General features: G+C 45.5%; 1 protein-coding gene across 6 annotated transcripts in view; it reads left to right on the top strand.

Annotated features, from left to right (window-relative positions):
* entpd6 (ectonucleoside triphosphate diphosphohydrolase 6) overlaps positions 1-13590 on the top strand; it is a 91349-nt gene that overhangs the window by 74494 nt on the left and 3265 nt on the right. For all 6 annotated transcript variants that reach the window (XM_070890043.1, XM_070890040.1, XM_070890042.1 and 3 more), the window contains 2 exons: positions 8241-8297; positions 13406-13518. In XM_070890043.1, coding sequence (XP_070746144.1) covers positions 8241-8297; positions 13406-13518 — 170 coding nt within the window. The remainder of the gene's footprint in view (positions 1-8240; positions 8298-13405; positions 13519-13590) is intronic.

The raw sequence follows: 13590 nt of genomic DNA on the forward strand, positions 1-13590 counted from the left end.
GGAGCTGATTTGCAGTGCTCTTCCCCATGGATCAGTTTTGGGTTCATTATTTTTTTCAATTTTTATAAACTACTTGGACTCGGGTGTAGGAAGCAGCATGATAGTTTGCAGATGATACATACTTGGCAAAGCAGTAGATAGTGATGAGGATAGTTATAGGCTTCATGGGTACGGTAGCATAGTGGTTATGTTACTGGATTAGTAATCCAGAGGCCTGGACCAATGATCCGGAGACATGAGTTCAAATCCCACCACGGCAGCTGGGGAGTTTAAATTCAATTAAATAAATCTGGAATCAGTAATGGTGACCATGAAACTACCGATTGTCGTAAAAACCCATCTGGTTCACTAATGTCCTTTAGGAAAGGAAATCTGCCATCTTTACCTGGTCTGGCCTATACGTGACTCATGGCCTATATGTGACTCTTGACTGCCCTCTGAAGTGACCTATCAAGCCACTTATTCAAGAAGAGGGCTCACCACCACCTTCTCGTGGGCAAATAGGGACGGGCAATAAATGCTGGCTTTGCTGGCGACACCCACAACCAATTAATGAATTTTTAAAAAAAAAGACAGGATGGTGAAATGTGCAGATGGAGTTCAATGTGGAGAAGTGTGAGGACTAATATGGAAAGTATACTATAAATGGCACATGTAGATGAGCAGAGAGACCTTGGTGGCAAATCCTTAAAGGTGGCAGGGTGAGTTGATAAGGTGGTTAAAAAAGCGTATGGGTTACTTGGGTTTATAAATGGAGGAATAGAATATAAAAGCAAAGGGATCTTGGGCCTCAGCTGAAGTATTGTGGGCAATTCTGGAAAGATGTAAATAATTGTTCATAGATATATATGTAACCTTCATGGCTGCTGCCCGAGGGCCGTGCGGACATGATTGGCCCAAATGGCCTCCTTCTGCGCTGTAAATTTCTATGTTTCTATGTAAAGGCCTTAGAAAGGGGACAGAGGAGGTTTACCGGTGTGTTACCAGGGATGAGAGACTTCAGTTATGAGGAGAGGTTGGAAAGTTAGGACTGTTCTCCTTGGAACAGAGAAAGTTAAGAGGTGACCTATAGAGGTTTTCAAGCTGATGAGAGGTGTTGATAGAATCGGTCGAGAAAAATTATTCCCTCTGGTGAGTGGGTCAATAACTGGAGGACATGGATTCAACATCATTGGCAAAAGATCTAGAGGGGAGAGGAGAAAAAAAAATTCACTCAGCTGTCGGGATCTGGAACACTCTCCCTGAAAAGGTGGTGGAAGCTGATCCCATAAATAATTTTAAACAGGAGTTGGAAGGGTGCTTGGTGAGGAACTTGCAGGGTTACGGGGAGAAAGCAAGGATGTGGGATCAAACACAACTGCTCTTTCAAAGAGCCAGGACAGGACGAATGGCCTCTTTCTGTGCTGTAAGTTTATATGATTTGCCAGTCACAAGCCCAATCTCCCAACACACCAAGATCCGCCTGAAGCAGTCAAGCAATGTCTAGTCCTAACACTTGCACAGATCTTAGTATCATCTGCAAATTTGCACCCAGATGTGCACCCAGCACCTACATCTGGATCATTAATAAAACTAGTAAAGAGCAACAGTCCCAACACCGATATCTGGACACCACTGCTGACAGATCCAAATCCATCCATGACTGCCTTCTGTCTACGTCCTTCCAGCCAGTTCGCAATCCACTAATACCACAGGCTTCAATCTTCTAGAGAAGCCTCTTGTGCGGTACCTTGTCAAAAGCTTTTTGGAAGTCTAAATGGGCACTAATGATTTAGACAAAGGAATTGAGTGTAATATCTCCAAGTTTGCAGATGACACTAAACTGGGTGGCGGTGAGAGCTGTGAGGACACTAAAAGGCTGCAGGGCGACTTGGACAGGTTAGGTGAGTGAGAAAATGCTTGGCAGATGCAGTATAATGTGGATAAATGTAAGGTTATCTACTTTGGTGGCAAAAACAGGAAGGCAGAATATTATCTGAATGGTGACAGATTAGGAAAAGGGGAGGTGCAACGAGACCTGGGTGTCATGGTACATCAGTCATTGAAAGTTGCCATGCAGGTACAGCAGGCGGTGAAAAAGGCAAATGGCATGTTGGCCTTCATAGCGAGAGGATTTGAGTATAAGAGCAGGGAGGTCTTACTGCAGTTGTACAGGGCCTTGGTGAGGCCACATCTTGAATATTGTGTTCAGTTTTGGTCTCCTAATCTGAGGAAGGACATTCTTGCTGTTGAGGGAATGCAGTGAAGGTTCACCAGACTGATTCCCGGGATGACAGGACTGACATATGAAGAAAGACTGGATCGACTAGGCTTATATTCACTGGAATTTAGAAGAATGAGAGGGGATCTCATAAAAACATATAAAATTCTGACGGGACTGGACAGGTTAGATGCAGGAAGAATGTTCCATTTGTTGGGGAAGTCCAGAACCAGGGGTCACAGTCTAAGAATAAAAGGTAAGCCATTTAGGACTGAGATGAGGAGAAACTTCTTCACTCAGACAATTGTGAACCTGTGGAATTCTCTACCACAGAAAGTTGTTGAGGCCAGTTCGTTAGATATATTCAAAAGGGAGTTAGATGTGGCCCTTATGGCTAAAGGGATCAAGAGGTATGGAGAGAAAGCAGGAATGGGGTACTGAAGTTGTGTGATCAGACATGATCATACTAAATGGTGGTGCAGGCTTGAAGGGCCGAATGGCTGGCTACTGCACCTATTTTCTATGTCTCTATGTCTACTGGGCTTCCCTCATCCACCAGCTTAGTGACTTCTTCAAAAAATAGAATCAAATTTGTAAGACATGACCTTTTTTCAAAGCCATGTTGGGTGTCCCAAACATGTCCCCCTCTATCCAAGTAATCATATATTTCATCGTGAATGATTCCCTCAAGCATCTTTCCTATTACTGATGTCAAAGTAATAGGTCTATAGTTATCCAGGTTCACCTTGTCGTCTTTTTTCAAGAGGATGACAACATTAACCTCTTTGCAGTCTATAGGAACTGCTCCAGAGTGCAGTGAACTATTAAAATATGGGCAAGGGGCTCACACAGCCCATGTCCCATTTCCCTGAGGATCCTCGGGTGGATATCATCCCGCCCTGCTGCTCTATCTAGTTGCAGGTTCTTAAAACAATGGCCCTGATATTTACTCGGACCCAGTAAGAGAGAGGGATGGGGGGAGGCTGCTTGGGGTTACCTTCCCTCCTACCCCCAACCCACCCATCCTTGGGGGTTAAAATTCCCCTCAATATAGTTGTCTATGTTACTATTAGTTTCATTATTAACATCAACATTAAATCTAACAGGCGAGCATCATCTTCAAGATTGAAGACCGATATAAAGTACTCATTTAATATTTCTGCCATATCCAGTGTGTTAAGTATTGAATAAAGAGTCTGACCAGATACTGTGAGCTCAAAGTAAAGTGTGACCGTAGCCCTTTATTACAGGTCTCCAGAATGCCTCTCCAGCCTATGAGGCCTCCTTATGTATAGGTGCTCCCAAGGGATTGTGGAAGCCTTAGGCAGACTTCTGGATGCATAAGCAACCGGATGCAATTTCCCAGATTCATTAGCTTGTTGCAATACACACCTGACACTGTATGACGACGCATCACATGCTAGTACCAAATGCTTACATGGATCATACAACACAAGCAATTTGTTTGAGCATAACAGTTTTCTAGCTTTTACAAAGGCATTTTCTTGGCTTTTACCCCATACCCATTTGTCTCCCTTATGCAGTAAAGTGTGCAGTGGTTCTAACAGTGTGCTAAGACCCGGTAAGAAGTTACCAAAGTAGTTCAGGAGTCCTAGAAATGACCGCAGCTCCGTCACGTTCTGTGGTCTCGGTGCGTCTTCAATTGCCTCCGTCTTCGAATCGGTGGGCCTGATGCCGTCCGCCGTGATTCTGCTCCCCAGGAACTCCACTTCAGGTGCCAGGAAAACGCACTTTGAGCGTTTTAACCTGATTAAGCCAGCTAAGATCCTCCTCCAGGTTCTGCAGATGCTCGATGGTGTCCCGACCTGTAACCAAGATGTCGTCCTGGAAGACCACAGTGCGCGGGACCAACTTCAGTAAGCTTTCCATGTTTCTCTGGAATATCGCCGCGGCTGATTGAATCCCAACTGGGCATCTGTTGTAAATGAAGAGACCTTTGTGCGTGTTGATGCAGGTGAGGCCCTTCGATGATCCTTCCATCATGTAGGCCTGCATCATGTAGGTCGAGGTCAAGTCCAGCTTAGTGAAAGTTTTTCCTCCCGCCAGCATCGCACATAGGTCGTCTGCCTTTGGTAGTGGGCATTGATCCTGCGAGGAGAAACGATTGATAGTTACTTTGTAATCACCACAGATTCTGATGGTGTCGTATCCCTTGAAGACTAGAACAATCGGATTGGCCCACTCGTTGAATTCGATCGCCGAAATGATGCCCTCTCGTTGCAGCTGGTCCAGCTCGACCTTCACCATCTCTCTCATCATGTACGGTACCGCTCTCGCCTTGTGATGGATGGGTCGCGCCCCCGGAATTAGGTGGATCAGCACTTTTTCTCCTTGGAACTTCCCGATACCTTGTTCGAACAGCGAGGGAAACTTGTTTAGGACCTGGGCACATGAAGTGTCGTCGACGGACAAGAGTACTCGCACATCGTCCCAGTTCCAGCGTATCTTCCCCAGCCAGCTCCTGCCGAGCAGCATGGGGCCATCGCCCGGTACCACCCAGAGTGGTAACTTGTGCACTGCTCCATTGTAGGAGACCTTTACAGTAGCACGGCGATTACGGGAATCAGTTCCTTTGTGTACATTCTCAATTTAGTGCGAATGGGAGTCAGGACTGGCCTTGAGGCCTTGCTGCACCACAATTTATCGAAAGTCTTTTTGCTCATAATGGACTGGTTCGCGCCCATTTCCAGCTCCATTGACACCGGGAGTCCATTTAATTCAACCTTCAGCATTATCGGGGGACACTTTGTGGTAAATGTGTGCACCCCATGTACCTCTGCCTCCTCGGTCTGAGGTTCTGGTTCGTCGTGATCCACCATGGCTCTGTCCTCCTCTGCAACATGGTGGTTTGCAGGATTAGCAGGGTTTGCAGCTCGCCTGCACATACGTTGGACAGCCCTTGCAAATGTAACCTTTGAAGCGGCATGAATGGAAACGATGATCACCTCCGCAGCGCCAACAAGACATTAATGGCCTTGCATTCACCACCCTTGATTGTGGACTCTGAGACATCTGCGGATGTGCAGCTGCAGGCATGTGAGGCCTGCCCTGTACATTGCGATTCGAAAACAACATTACTTTGTTCACAGTACTTGTAGCAGCACTCGTGTGCTGAGAAATTTGTCTGGTATTGTCACTGGTGGCGATGGACACCTGGGCTATCGCTATGGCTTTACTCTAGGTTGGGGTCTCTACAGTCAAAAGTTTGTAAATTATTACTTCATGGCCAATGCCAAGTACAAAGAAGTCCCTGAGCATGTGCTCCAAATGTCCTTCAAATTCGCAATGTCCTGCAAGGCGTCTTAGTTCAGTGACGTAGCTCGCCACTTCCTGGCCTTCAAACCTCTTGGATGTGTAGAACCTGTACCTCGCCATCAGAACACTTTCCTTCGAGTTTAGATGCTCCCGGACCAGAATGCACAAATCACATCCGACTTCTCTGTGGGTTTTGCTGGAGCAAGCAGATTTTTCATGAGGCCATACGTTGGTGCCCCGCAAACGGTGAGGAGAATCGCCCTTCGTTTGGCAGCGTTCGCTTCTCCTTCCAGCTCGTTGGCCACGAAGTATTGGTCGAGTCGCTTTACGAAAGTTTCCCAATCATCTCCCTCCGAAAATTTCTCCAGGATGCCCACTGTTCTCTGCATCGTTGCGGTGGGGTTTGTCATCTGTATCTCGTCGCCAGTTGTTAAGTATTGTATAAAGAGTCTGACCAGGTACTGTGAGCTCAAAGTAAAATGTGACTGTAGCCCTTTATTACAGGTCTCCAGAGTGTGTCTCCAGCCTGTGAGGCCTCCTTATGTACAGGTGCTCCCAAGGGATTGTGGGATCCCTTGGGACTCCAGGGGATGAGCCCTCTGGTGGTTAAACAAGATATTTACAGGTTTACATATATAACAGTGAGCCCTTCATAACCTGTCCATGAACATCCTTCAGTAGCCCAATATAGTCTGACAGTTCTGCCTCCTCATGTAACTGAAAAAGCTTTTCCCATTACTTCTACAATTGTCCACAATCCTCTTTTATCATCATCACGTTAGCTGATATAAGCGTTTGTTTTCTTGAGGGGTTCCTTGTACTTAACTCTGTTTAGTTGAGTATTAGATGCCTTTATTTTGTAGAACATTTTTTGTTTTACATCTTTCTTGTTTTTGTACAAACTGACTCCCAACCCGCCGCGCACGCGCCTGCCGCTATTTTTGTGGCAGCAGGGAGCGTGAGGTGCCTGTATCCTGTCGTGGAGAGGCGGGATACTTCATTATAATATTTAAATCAGGCTCCCACAGTGCAGTTGGGAGCCTGATTTAAATTTCTCAGGGCTTGAGAAACCCGGCAGCAAAATGGAGACAGGAGCAGCAGGTGGGAGACAGTAAATGCTTTTCAGCGCATTCCTTGTGGGCCAGAAGGAGCCGGAGTCCTGTCCCCAACTCCTGAAGCAAGCCTCTGCTGATTGCGGCCTCTCCTCGCTCCGGCGATGTGCCGACCCGCGATCCCAAGCCTCCTGCCAGCCCATGCTTCAACCTGCAATCTTTCCCTCCTGATTGCCGATCTGACATCATCATCATCATCATAGGCAGTCCCTCAGAATCGAGGAAGTCTTGTTCCACTCTTAGCATGAGTTCTTAGGTGGCTGTACAGTCCAATACGAGAACCACAGTTTCTGTCACAGGTGGGACAGACAGTGGTTGAGGGGAAGGGTGGGCAGGGAGCCTGGTTTGCCGCACGCTCTTTCCGCTGCCTGTGCTTGATTTCTGCGTGCTCTCGGCGACGATACTCGAGGTGCTCAGCACCCTCCCGGATGCACTTCCTCCACTTAGGGCGGTCTTTGGCCAGGGACTCCCAGGTGTCAGTGGGGATGTCGCACTTTATCAGGGAGGCTTTGAGGGTGTCCCTGTAACGTTTCCTCTGCCCACCTTTGGCTCGTTTGCCGTGGACAAGTTCCAAGTAGAGCACTTGCTTTGGGAGTCTCGTGTCTAGGCATGCGAACAATGTGACATCACCCCCCACAACCCCCGATTTTTCTCGATTGCCAGGGTCCATCCCCGACTGGTCCCTGTTGCGGTCCTCTGCCACTGGCTCTCACGCTCAGCAACTGGCCGGCCTGTCAATCTGACTGGCTGCCGTGTGGGAAACGGAATAAAATAAAAATAATGAGGTCCTACTGTTAAATTCGATTTCCAGGTTTCCCTCCCCCTACCACGCCCTCTCCTTGCCTCCCCGTAAATATCAGAGCTTTGGTCCCAGTGGCCCTAAGCTAAGAAGGTAAGAAATTAGCAAAGGACTCGCTGTTGGGGTTGTCCATGAGGGTCCTGACATTCCAAGTCCAGAACTTTATTTTGAAGGATGGAAGATGCCTGTGCGTGTGTTCTTTTAACGTGGGATGGCTGTTGCACACCAGCTACCACGCAGGCGTGACAGAGCATGGTCTTGGTCCAGTGGCAAGGGTATCCAAGACGACTGGACACCACCTGATGGCTATCCGGAGACAACCACTGAAAAATGAGGATGTGTGGGTATTGGACGAGAGCGCGTTTGGCTATGATTGAGTAGCCTACCAGCGCTCGCATCAAGAAGAGTCACTTGAGTGAGACACCAAAGGGAGTGTCGACGTGTATGGACTGTTCCTCCTCCCACCCCCAGCAAGAGTTGCCGCCTTCAGTGGGTGGATAGAATAAGTAGTATTTGTCCCTTCCTGGATGGCGTTGAAGGTGAGAACTCACCTGCCTTCTATCTACGCATGCCATTAACATCAAACAAGCAAAGTAAAATCACTTTAAGGGAGTAAACGGCTGTTCCTGTGCCAATCCCCGAGAAGTACAGCTCCCTTGGGTTCATCGAGGTGTGGAACTGGAGTCTGGAGCAGTCCGCGAGGCGTGCTGGCCACTTCCCCCACATAGAGAAGGAAATGTGGCAAAGGGAGGGTCAGGAATATGAGTGAATATAGAATGAAATACATTTTAAATCCTAATCTCAGTGTTCTATAGACTTCCTAATTTATTAAAATCCTCTTTTTTTTTTCCAGACGAAGAGAAAGGAGGCACTTTAAAAGTTGAGGATTATGTAATAGCAGCCAAACGTGGTAAGACCTGTACAAAAGTATGAAGCAATATGAGCTTTTCAGTTACTGTGCATCTTTGAATTTGCATTTTGTTTATATCCAGCTGGACATCAGTAAGCTACTTTTCTGAGCACATTTAAATACCAGAATGCCGTTAAGATACAAATTTGAGATACAACAAAAAATTCTATTAGCTCATTCAGTAAAGGTGGATTTTGGTTCACTCCATTCACACATGTCCCTTCCCATGTATTATTGGCATAAATGTGCTAACTATTACTTTTGCTAAATGTTTTCCTTGTATTTTGAAACTCAAGCTAATGACCTTTATCATTAGAAGTGTAGCATGTAAATCCTGGGTCAGTGTGTAGGTCGTCCCAGCGTGTGTCAAGTGCAGCGATCAGATTAATGGTTTTATACATAGAAACAGAAAATAGGTGCAGGAGCAGGCCCATCGAGCCTGCACCACCATTCAATATGATCATGGCTGATCATGTAACTTCAGTACCCCATTCCTGCTTTCTCTCCATACCCCTTTATCCCTTTAGCCATAAGGGCCACATTAACTCCCTTTTGAATATATCTAACGAACTGGCCTCAACAACTTTCTGTGGTAGAGAATTCCACAGGTTCGCAATTGTCTGAGTGAAGAAGTTTCTCCTCATCTCAGTCCTAAATGGCTTACCCCTTATCCTTAGACTATGACCCCTGGTTCTGGACTTCCCCAAAATCGGGAACGTTCTTCCTGCATCTAACCTGTCCAATCCCGTCATACCTTTAGGGATGAAATTAAAAAGGAAATTAGGAAATCGGGGAGGGCATGAAAAAATATTGGCAAGGAAAACCCAAATATGTTTTATAAATACATAAATGCAAGAGGATAACTGAAGTGGAGTATTTGAAATAAGCACTCGACACCGGGTCTGCGTTCGAAGATTCAAGTGGTCTTTATTTGCACCGGTGAGATGAGCTGCTATGGGTCTAACCAGGTCACTGAACAACGATATGTAGGAAAGAGTAGGGCCTATTAGGGACCAAAAAGTAACCTATGTGTTAAGGTGCAAGACATGAGTATAGCTCTTAATAAATACTTTGTGTCTGTCTTCACAAACGAGAGGGACAATGCAAACATTGTAGTTGAGGAGGAGTGTGAAATATTGGATGGGGTAAATCTGGTGAGCTAGGAAATATTAAGGGGTTTAGCATCTTTGAAAGTAGATAGATCGCTAGGCCGGAATGAAATGTATCCCAGGCTGTAGAGCAACAGAGGAAATAGCGAAGGCTCTGACCGTCATTTTCCAGTCCTCTCTGGCTACAGGCGTGGTGCCGGAGAACTGCTAACGTATTATTGTTTAAAAAGAGAGAAAGGAATTAGAGTAATTACAGGCCAGTCAGCCTAACCTTGGTGGTGGGCAAATTGTTGGAAAAAAAATTCTGAGGGACATTATTAATCGTCATTGAGATAGGCACGGATTAATCAAGGACAGTCAGCATGGATTTGTTTGGGGAAGGTCGTGTCTGACTAACTTGATTGAATTTTTTGAGGAGGTAACAAGGAGGGTCGATGAGGGTCTATATGGATTTTAGCAAGGCTTTTGACAAGGTCCCACATGACTGGTCAGAAAAGTAAAAGCCTATGAGATTCAAGGAAAAATGACAAGTTGGATCCAAAATTGACTCGGGCAGGAAACAAAGGGTAATGGTTGAACGGTGTTTTTGTGACTGAAGGCTGTTGGGGTTTCCACAGGGCTCAATACTAGGTCCTTTGCTTTTCGTGGTATATCAATGATTTACACTGAAATGTCGGGGACTTGAATTAAGAAGTTTGCATATGATACAAAAATTGGCCGTGTGGTTGATATTGAGGAAGAAAGCTAGACTGCAGGAAGATATCAATAGACTGGTCAGGTGGGCAGAAAATTGGCAAATGGAATTCAATTCGGAGAAGTGCGAGGTAATGCATCTGGGGAGGGCTAACAAGGCAAGAGAATACACAATAATTGGTAAGTTACTGAAAAGTGTAAAGGAACGGAGGGACCTTGGAGTGCAAGTCCACAGATTCCTGAAGGTAGCAAGCCAGGTATATAAGGCGATTAAGAAGGCATACAGGATACTTCCCTTTATTAGCCAAGGTATAGAATATAAAAGCAGGGATTTTATGCTGGAACTGTTTAAAACACGAGTTAGGCCACAGCTAGAGTACTAGGTACAATTCTGGTCAACACATTACAGGAAGGATGTGATTGCACTAGAGAGCGTACAGAGGAAATTGCCAGGACTAGAGAATTTTAGCTATGAGGAAAGATTGGATAAGCTGGGGTTGTTTTCTTTGGAACAGAGGAGGCTGAGGGAAGATTTAATTGACGTGTATAAAATTATGAGGGGCCTCGTTAGAGTGGATAGGAAGGACCTATTTCCCTTAGGTCAATAACTAGGGGGCATAGATTTAAAGTAATTGGTAGAAGGATGAGAGGGGAGTTGAGAATTGTTTTCACCCAGAGGGTGGTGGGGGTCTGGAACTCACTGCCTGACAGGGTGGTAGAGGGGAAACCCTCACCACATTTAAAAAATGTTTGGATATGCACTTGATGTGGCCTGCAATACTACAGACCAAGAGCTGGAAAGTGGTCTGGCTGGGAAACAACGAGCTGTAAATTCCTAGGGGCCCGAAATTGATGACCCTACCGCCGGGTTTTTGGTGGTATTTCCTTGTTTTGGGCGGTCTCCCATTCGTCAAGGGTTTCATCAGGGCCTTACGCCGGCAGTTTCAAAATACCACTGGGGAGCGGACTGTCGGTGTCCAACGCTGGGAAAACCGCTCCCGCCTGACTTTGGTGGGAGCGGTGCTCTATACTACTTTTGGGGCGGGGGGGCCTAGTCGGACCAGCCTTTCGATGGACGGTAGGTATGAAACCCTGCAAAAAAAGTAAGTGTTTTATTTCTAATTCTTTTGCAGCGATTCAGTGGAAAAGGGTCCTCTGAATGTGTTCTGACTTTTTTTTATTTTTTGAAAAAATATTTCTGTTTTCCCCCCTCCCCTAGGCCAGCTCTAGCCTTGGACTTAATTTGACCAGGACTGCCGAGAATCCATGTGCAACGCCCATTTTTCCCGCCGGGCGCTTTTTTCCCCATTTTTTTCATCAAACTTCCGCCCAAAGTACCATCGGAGCTTAGCTGTCTTTTTGACAGTAAATGGGCGGACCTTGCCTTTGCTCATACGATTCTATGAGTTCCCATGTGGATAGTTCCCAGTTTTGGCTGTATTTTTGGAGACGGTGATTTGCTGAGGCTTGGTGTTTTTTTTTAATTGTCCTCCTTGCCCTCCCCTTCTCTAACTGAAGAAGCAGTTGGCAGGCCACCCTGAGCCTTTCTTGGCCATTTAACTCTCCCTTCATTAAGGATGTAGTATGTTTGATCTAAAGAAGGAAATAAATTAATTATTCACACGTTCGAGGGATGAAAGCACCTTGTTATGTACACTGCATAGTCTTGCATAGGGTTCTTGTATATTCGAAGAATTTTCAGTATACATCATGAGCTACTGAGTCTAAATGGTCCCTGTTTCAATACGAAAATTAAAGTTGCACGTTTTGGTATTATAAAATAGGCAAAGTCCTGGTCTGTAGTTTATCAGCTAAAAGGGCAAGATTTTATCCAGGAATGGGACTTGAGTATTTTGATTGTCATTTCGTAGTTCCGAATTACTTAATTTGAAGTGAAGGAGGAAAAAAAGAGAAGAGACTATATAGGTGAATCATAAATACATTGCTTCTGTTGTTGTATTTCCCAATTCTTTTATTATAACCAATTTTGTATCTGCCTTTCTCATGGTCCATAATATAGTATTATTTTGGCCTGCGACGTAATGATTTCCCCAATAGTTCGTTGAATCATCATAGGCAGTCCCTTGGAATCGAGGAAGACTTGCTTCCACTCCTAAAGTGAATTCTTGGGTAGCTGAACAGTCCAATACAGGAGCCACAGACCCGGTCACAGGTGGGACTGATTTACCACACGCTCCTTCCGCTGCCTGCGCCTGACCTCTTCACGCTCGCGGCGTTGAGATTCGAAGAGCTCCGCGTCCTCCTGGATGCATTTTCTCCACCACGGACGGTCTTCGGCCAGGGTCTTCCAGGTGTCAGTGGTGATGGCGCACTTCACCAGGGAGGCTTGAGGGTGTCCTTGGAACGTTTCCGCTGCCCACCTTTGGCACGTTTGCCATGAAGGAGCTCCGCATAGAGCAATTGCTTAGGGACTCTCGTGTCTGGCATGAGAACTATGTGGCCTGTGACCTATCCAGCGAATGGCTGACCCATACAAATTAAGCAAGTCCTATTTTCGATCCCCGGTCATGAGTTGAGCTAGCTGACCTCAGCCAGAATTCTTGAATTGGCCTTGGTTCCCCGCAGGTTAAGGAGGGAAAAGTTTTCCAGGGTTCCCGCTCCTGATTCTTGTACAGTGACCACCCCCGCCAGAAGTACATCTGTGTGGAAGTCCGCTCAGGATAGTTTTGGTCTCCACTGCGTTGCCCTCTGTAGTTGAATAGCTCACCAAGCTTTGTTGCCATGGTTTACACTTCCCTAATCGCGAGGGAGCACCTAGTGCCCATGTGGAGAAAAAATTGACAAAAAGAGGGGAAAAACCAAGAATTTGCATTTTTTATTGAAATATTCAAGGTAATGAATGGCTGTTAGAAAGGCAGAGTGAGAGGGTCACCATGACTTTCACCTGCACCTTTTTAATCTGTAAAGAGCAAAAGCAAAGATTCTTTTTAGGTGAATTACTCAGCATATATGCAGTTCATTTTTCTGCCTTAATTATACATTGCTATAAATACCGCTTTCACCTCTAAAATGCCAGCTTGCTCTTGTGCTACTCCTTTAACATGGATCATGTTTCAGCTATTATGAAGGGAGAGATGTTTCGAATTGTTTATTTCAGTGCCTCCTCCTTCATATTAGTCTGTCATTGAATGTAATATTGTGATCAAGTGTTGCTTTTGTGCCTGATGCCCTTTGATTATTTAACATTCCTGAGTTGCCAGGTATATAATTCAATTCAACCATGTTAAGTCATTTTTCAGTCAGTTTTACAAGATATGAAAATCGCTTGTTTTTATTTTGATTTAGTATGTCAGAGTATGGAATCTGAATCAACAGATAAACCGTTTCTTTGCATGGATCTTGTGTACATAACTGTACTGCTACAAGAACTTGGTTTCCAGAAAGATGCCGTTTTCAAGGTAATTTTAGATGTCTTGATAAAATTGGCAAAATTTGTTTAGCATTCCCGCTGTAATTCCTGGCGTCTTATT

This window comes from Pristiophorus japonicus, chromosome 9 (assembly GCF_044704955.1).
Source record: "Pristiophorus japonicus isolate sPriJap1 chromosome 9, sPriJap1.hap1, whole genome shotgun sequence".
NCBI classification, from domain to species: Eukaryota; Metazoa; Chordata; class Chondrichthyes; family Pristiophoridae; genus Pristiophorus; species Pristiophorus japonicus.